This window comes from Orycteropus afer, unplaced genomic scaffold (assembly GCF_000298275.1).
Source record: "Orycteropus afer afer isolate SDZICR_OR568_19922 unplaced genomic scaffold, OryAfe1.0 scaffold00343, whole genome shotgun sequence".
Lineage (NCBI taxonomy): Eukaryota > Metazoa > Chordata > Mammalia > Tubulidentata > Orycteropodidae > Orycteropus > Orycteropus afer.
The window spans coordinates 1,870,558-1,878,508 of record NW_006921930.1 but is presented as its reverse complement, the minus strand read 5'-3'; the positions used below and the strand labels follow the sequence as shown (position 1 = coordinate 1,878,508).

General features: G+C 36.7%; 1 protein-coding gene across 1 annotated transcript in view; it reads left to right on the top strand.

The window, feature by feature from the left end:
* Positions 1–7,951, top strand: part of POC1B (POC1 centriolar protein B) — a 154,991-nt gene that overhangs the window by 102,207 nt on the left and 44,833 nt on the right. Inside the window, exon 9 of the mRNA XM_007952516.1 lies at positions 3,977–4,061. Coding sequence (XP_007950707.1) covers positions 3,977–4,061 — 85 coding nt within the window. The remainder of the gene's footprint in view (positions 1–3,976; positions 4,062–7,951) is intronic.

The window sequence follows — 7,951 nt, the reverse complement described above, 5'->3', positions numbered from 1 at the left end:
TCCCTCTGGTTGCTGTGGAGCAACCAGAAAGACATAAAAGTCATTGGCTGGTTGAGCTGAGCTACTTGCTCTCACCCTGACCAGCTTATTCCTTCTTTAATTTAACATGTTGATTGCTGCGCATATACATCTCTCCCTCTAACGCAATGTTCTGGATAAGTATGAAATGATCTTACTGTTTCTAAAATTACATCTGCAACCATCAAACATGATAAGTGTTTAAAATTATTCTACCCCTCTTAACACCTAAGGGCTGTCCTTATCAGCACCCTCCTGGACTATTGTAGTGGTGGCCTGTTATCCCTTGTTTATTCTTCTCTTTTTTTTTTTTTGCAGCCCATACACATTTTGTCTTGTGACATTGACTGCAATTCCCTGTAATGTAACAGTTCTCTTCCCACTTGGTCCCTATAGTTAACCTCTTCCCTGTGTCCTTCCCTCCCATGCACTTCCAACCCCTGAACTATCTCCCTGTGTAAACACTGCACTTCTGTTCTCCCATGGTTGATCGCTCCAAGGGGTGTATCTACCTGATGCAATTGCTCACCCCATATTCCTGTCTATTGTTTGGCTGAAAGCAACAGGATAAGTTCAGTTCCAGACCTGAAGGGTGGCTAGCGGCCATAGTCTCAGGGGTTTCACCAGGCTCTATCTGACCAGCAAATCTGGTCTTGTTTTTTTTAAATGATTTTTTAGTTTTGTTCCACATTGTTCTCCCACTCTATCCAGGATCTCCTGCACTGATCCCTTGCCAAGCGGTTGACAGGTAGCCGGGTATCACTTAGGTTTTCTGGTGTCATGGTCATATAGGCTGAGGATCACATGGTCTGCCAGTCCCTTGGACTAATTGTTTCCATGCATCTTTGATTTCCTACGTTGTTCTTTGCTCTAGACAAGGAGAGACTCATCGTTTCATCTAGCTGGCCGCTTGCAAGCTTTTAAGGTCCTGGTCACTACTCACCAAAGTAGGATGTAGAACATTGTTTTTGTGTAGTTGTTGTTGTTGTTGTTGTTTGCCGTCAAGTCAGACCCAACTCATAGCGACCCCTCCTTGGGTTTCCGAGGCAGTATGACTACAGAAGTAGATTGCCCCATCTTCCTAGTATTGTATGCTAATTGAACTAGATGGCCCCTGCTACCAGAGTTCCAAAACCAGGGTTCCAAGCCCAGAGGTCCAACTACTCGCTCCCTCAAGGTAGTTGGCTATGGCCAGGAAGCCACCACAACCTTGCCCCTTCCTTATTTTTTCTGGAGACAATACATGTCTCTGCCAAGTGACTGTTTTTAAAACACATTTTAGCCTGTAATTTTTCTGTACCTTTCCAAATTCCTTCACTCCTCACAATTTGACCCCTGTCAACCTCTTTAATTGTCTCCTGTTACCCAGTTGTAAAAGTATCTTGTCAGCTTCTGCATCTGCTCAGGAATGCTCTTCTTCAGTTTACCTCAGTCTCTCTTTTTTTTTTTTTTTTAAGGAGCCATCTTAAAGCTCTGCTTCCTCAATAGGTTGCCTTTCTCACTGTTTAAATGCTCAGTCATCAGTTCCTTTGAGGTGCTTTTGTTATTTACTGCTAATACCATTCATTTGATATGAAGTTCTATCTTTTTCCCTTTTATTATAATTATGTTTTGTTTGAGAAACAGATTGCAAGTATGATAGCCAGAAATGTCATTTATTTCTTTGGATCCATGATGCTTAATAACTATTCAGTAGTGGTGGTGTAGTATCAGTTACTATTTTATCTTTGAATTCTGAAATAACTTTCCTCAGAAGTCGTCAACACTCTAATCATTTCCTTGATTTTCTTTGTAATTTTACTATATATGCTTGAATCTATAATACAGATATTGTTTACTTTTGAATGGTTTTGATCTTTGTTTTTCATAAATGGAATCATTGAGTATATTTTTCTATAACTTGCTTTTTCATTTAACATTAAATCCTGAGATTCATTCATGTTGCACATAGTTGTATTTCATTCATTGTCTTTGCCAAACAGTATGCCAGTGAATTTACCACAGTACTAATTCCTATAATTTATGTATGTAGTCTACTCTTGGGAGCTCTGTTGTTGCAGTGCCTAAGCCATTTGACTGTTAACCAGATGGTTGGTGGTTCAAACCCACCAGCCACTCTGCAGAAGGAAGATGGGCCAATCTACTTCTGTAAAGATTCACCATCTCAGAAAGCCTATAGGGGTCGCAGTGAGTCAGAATTGACTTGATGGCAGTGAGTTAGTTAGTTAGTTTTTTTAGTCTACTCTTGATAGACATTTGGAGTATTGCCAGTTTGGGCTTTGGGCTTTGTTTTGTTTTGGCCATTACAAACAACGCTACTGTGAACAATATTGGCATCACTGAACATTGTAATTTTTGTAATCTAATAGGTGTGAAGTAGTATTTTGCTTTAATTTTCCTTTTCCTCATTAGTAATATATCTGAACATCTTTTCACAAGCTGGTTAGCTTTTAGGGTTTCTCTTTCCTTGGGGTTCCTGCCCTTTTCATATTGATTTATAATTTTTTTTTTAAATATATTTTATATTTCCTATATATTTCATAGGTTTATTTATCTATTTTCTTATACATTTCTCCTTTTCCAGTTTTAGATACCATAATATCTCCTCCTGTTCTGTAATTGGATTATTAACTGTGTGACATCCATTGAGACACAGAACTACTGAATTGGTATAATCAGTGCATCTTTTTTTCTTTTTAATGCCTTTTGGTTTTGCTTTTGAAGTTTTTAAGATGCCCTTCTCAACTCCAGGTTCCAGAGATGTACATTTTCTTCTATTACCTTTATATTTTAACATTTAGTTTTCTCATTTATCTGCTGTCTACCTTTGCGTGTAGTATTCGAAGAGATCCATACAGTGAATCCATTTTCTCAACCTCAGATCATCCTTGCTGTATTGATGTGGGGTACCATTTTAGTCTTACGTTTATTTTCTATATATACAGAGCTCTATTTCTAAGCTCATTATGGTGTAGCTTTCTATTCAGTCTTTCTTTAATGTATTTACATGAGCTTTATTATTTTCTCCATGGAAGTCTTATACATATTTTTATATTCTGATGTAGTTTAAATTTTTATGGTATTGCAAATGGTGTTATTTCTTACTCTTCATTGTGATTTGAGAGACATTTTACAAAGCAGATTTGTTTTACATTCAATAGTTCATACGTGTTTTATTTTGTGACACTGATTATATTTTCTGGCCTCCCAGTTCTCCCTGTGGTCACTCTTTCCCTGTGTCCTTCTTGGCTGTGCATTTCTGCGTCCCTACCTTTCTCCCTGTGCAAATGCGACCCTTCTGATCTCCCGTGGTTGATTGTTCTAAGCTGTGGATCTCTGTGGTGTAGGTGGTCAGCTCGTAGGGCTGTCTGTTGTTTGGCTGAATGGTGTCATTTTAAAAAATACATTTTCTAACTGTGTGCTGGAGTGTGGAAATGCAGTTGATTTCATGTATCTATTTCATATTTAGCAATCTTGTTAACTCTCGTAATAGCTCTAATGATTTAACAATAGATTGTTTTGCATTTTCCCCAGAGAGAATCATACTCTGTGTGAATGACAATTTGATTTCTTTCTTTCCAGTTCTTACACCTTTATTTCTTATACTCTTTATTTCCTTTTCTTGTCTTAATAAAATGGCTAGGATTTTTTCCTGCATCCTTTCGGGTTGGTCGTTTTATTTTATTATTAAAATCTCTTTATAAGTGAATCACATTGATTTTCTAATATGAAAGCAAACTTTTATTTGTATTATAAATTAAGCTTTGTTGTGATTGATTGATTTGGTAGATTTGGGATGCTAAATATTTTGGTTGAAAGTTTTACACCTTTTTTTCATAAATATACCAATATATTTTAATTACATATCACATTATGAAATATTCTTAGTTTTTCACAAATAACATCCTGTTTCTTGTGGTATAAAAATCTAATATTACTTTTTTTCACATGTATACAGATTAACCCAAAGCTAGAGGTAATCGATTTGCAGACTTCTAATCCCCCTGTTGTGGACATCCTTTCTTTTGATTCTACCACTGTAAGTTTTCTTTGATGTTTATGTACTATTTAATTATTTGGCAGAATCCATTTTCCTTAAAAGATGTATGTTGTTGTTTGTTGTTATGTACCATCGAGTCGGACCCGACTCATAGCGACCCCTCCTTGGGTTCCCGAGGCAGTATCACTATGGAAGTAGATTGCCCAACCTTCCTTCTGGGAAATGGCTGGTGGGTTTGAACTGCCAGTCTTCTGGTTAGCAGTCAAGTGCCTTAGGCACTACAGTACCAGAGCTCCTTAAAAAAAAAAAAAGATGTATAGGGAAAGCAATAAAATATGGGCTAAGTAGCCTAACATTTTAGCATAGAAAAAAAACCTCGTGAAGAAAGTAATATTTATAGTGTTTCTAAATAGCCACAAGGTATATGCAGTATTGATTGCAAAAAAAAAAAAGGCCTTTACCTTTAAGACCCTGAAACTTGGGCTAATCCATACTCTTCTATCTCAGGACCTATGAAGGTGCCATCAGGTGATATTCCACTTGTGGTCACAGAACACATTTCCTGCTTTGCTAATTGCCTTTCAAAGATACTAAACTTACTTCTAGTTAGTGCATAACTAGTCATAAAAACAGATGGGAAGAATGGCATTATGTTGGACAAAACTGCTGGGATGGTGTGAGTTTAGTTAAATGTTTTTGGTAAATTGTTAATATGTGTCAAAATAAAAAAACAAAAATGAAACAAACAACCAGAAACACAAAAGGCTGGTGTTACAACATTTCAAACACTCTAATTACCAGAAAGGACTCTAATTACCAAAGGGTACTTTCAGTATTGATCCCATAGCAGAGAATATTCTTAGATCTTTCATGAGAAGTTCCCATGACAAGAAATCAGCTGGAGGGCAACCAAGTGTTTTATTTTCAAAAGGAAATACAGGAATCATTGGACAACTAGAATGTCAAGCTGGTCTGTGGTCTTCTCTTAGAATGTTCATAAAATAACCCTGTCAGCATTTCTGTATTAATGACTGATTTACAGGAATAAAAATTAACTAAACCATCTAATTCTTGCCTCAATGCCTGGTTTATAGTAGGTGCTCAATCTATTTATGCTGAATGAATGAATTAAAGGCATGCTGTTGAAACTGACAGATTAAGCTCAATTGGGCTTTTTCCCCCTTATGGTGAGTGAGAAGGGAACCAAAAAAGTAGATAGTTTATGATATGTTGTACCTCCTTGTGAAGTAGTCTGTAGACTAACATTGGGTGTTCCTGGCCTAGAAGATATCACAGTTATCTAAGTTTGGTCTGTCCTTTGAGAGTCCTCTGCCAGTACTCTTCAAGCTTTGCAAAGCCTCATGACCTGAGGCATCCAGAGTCTCTATAGACAATGTGATGTGGAGGTGGGTGTAACTGCCCCTTAGCAAATAACAGCAGGGTGTCTGTCCCTGGGGTAATCTAGAGGTGCCAAGTCCCTGTTATAGTTCCCTAATTCAAGGAATATGGTGTGTGTGTAAGACTTCCGGGGACAATTCTGTGTAAACACCTAGCCAAGTTTATAGTTGTCATGTTGCAAAGCAGAATAAAGTTAAAAAGTACAGTTATCTGCATAGGGAATAATGTGAAATTGAATCATGTGAAATTGCCTTTTGTAGGCAAAAATGGTCTGTTACCAGTGTTTTCACATGATTCAACCCAATATAGGCAATAAAAGGAAGTGGTTACTTTGAGTTGTATGCTTAATGCCCCATAAACATAAAACAAGCAAACAGAGAGATTCACAATACAACAAATATTTGTTTGCTATAAAAATTAGTTTGGAATTAGGCTAATGAAGTCTCATAGATAAGTTCTTTTACAATTTGGAAAAGAGCTGCACACCCCCAGAAAGGTGTAACCACTCCTAATATTCTCTAAGGATATAGATGCTCATGAAACATTCATATTTTAAAAAGAATATCTTTAAAGTGCTTTCCTTTAAATTTTCAATGTATGTATCTTTCTTTTAGTTTATTGATGGATGGTTGGTTAGAAAAGTAAAGTGAAATCACTTGTAACTGTTTGCCTTCCCATTAATCTAATAGTACCTAATTCTTAATTAGTCATCTCTTTTGTCAGGGAAGTTTGTCTACTCTTGTGTGCAGCACAATTGCATTAAATATTTTTGATGTGAACTTTGCATGTGATTGTAATTTAAATACCCAGAGAGTATTGGAAGATAAAAAACAAACAACAACAATAACAATAAACAACCAGTGTTTAAAAGTAGTTTGGATTATAGATACTGTGGTTACTGTTTGTTTTTGAAGTTTCTTTGGTTGGTTTTTGTACACCGGGAGAACATTGCCTTAGAAATTTATTTTGTTGTGATGGGACATAAAAGAGACTATTCTTCAAACCTTAATTTGGCAAACTTCTTAGTAGGATAAAAGTAGAAATAATTGCCTTCCACTCCTGCTTTGATTTGATTTAATATTACATTCAAGATGATTTCTAGACCTAAGGGTACTGATACATTATTTGTGCTCTGATATCTTATTACAAAGAAGAAATTATTGCATAGAGTATAACAGTTGTTGTGTTTGTATCTTGTACTTAATGCCAGACAGGAAATATGATACAATATTTTGGGATCAAGATAAGCTGTTAACAATTTGCATTTTAAAATCTCTGTTGTAAAAAGTTTCCATAAAGTGATGTACATGGATTAAAAATGTTGATCTCAAATTCCTAGATTTTTATTTTGGTTACATTGTCACTTTTTATTACTGATTTGCTAAAGGTTATTTAGTTCAAGATTCCACTGAATTATTTTTATATTTTTGTTGATTTCATTAACACTAGACTAGGATTTTGTCATCAGTTTTGTACTAGAACATTTAGCATTAGCATTGACATATGATGTGGCTCCATGGGATGTCCTAGACTCCACCTCCCCACAACACAAAATGCAAGTAAGAGAGAAATTTCTATTCTATATCCCAATATAAAGTGGTTTTTCTTTTTTCTTTTAGTATTAACTGTAATCAAATTATTTTAAAATACTCTAGAATATGTATAAAGAGCTGTGGTGGTGTAGTGCCTAAGGCATTTGACTGCTAAACAGAGGTTGGTGGTTCAAAACCACCAGCCACGGCACAGAAGGAAGAATGAGCAATCTACTTCTGTAAAGATTTACCACTTCAGAAACCCAAAGGGGTTCACTATGAGTCAGTATTAACTTGATGGCAGTGATTTTGGTTTGTTTGGTTTAGGGATATGTGTGTGTGTGTGTATATATGTATACATATAAACATATATATATATATATATATATGTATGTATGTATGTATGTGTGTATATAAACATATATATACATGTGTTGTTGTTGTTGTTTTCATGTGCCATCGAGTCAGACCCGACTCATAGCGACCCCTCCTTGGGTTTCCGTGACAGTATCACTACGGAAATAGATTGCCCAACCTTCCGTCTGAGGAGAGGCTGGTGGGTTTGAACCGCCAGCCTTTTGGTTAGCAGTCAAGTGCCTTACACACTACACCACCAGAGCTCCCATATATGTATACATACATACATATATGCCCCAAGGATACAGGTGAGGAGAGACAACTCAGGGATGCCCAAAGCAGCAGGCCAGAAAAGCAGGAGAAAGGGAATTAAAAGCCAGGAAGCCAGACAGAGGAACAGTCAGCCACAGGGACCCAGGTGGGAGTGATACGAGAGGTTTCCAACAGCAAGACAAATTGTCTGTTGGTTTATCCTACTGTGGTGACATGTAGAGGTGAGTTTTGAGCCTGAGCCTCTGGTGTTTAAAACCCAGCGAAATGCACCTGGTGCACAGGTAACAGCCCAGCTGATAGACTGAGACAGACTAGGAAGAAGGAAGAGGCCGTCCACTTCTCAAAGAATTGGCCAGGTAAAACCTTATGAATA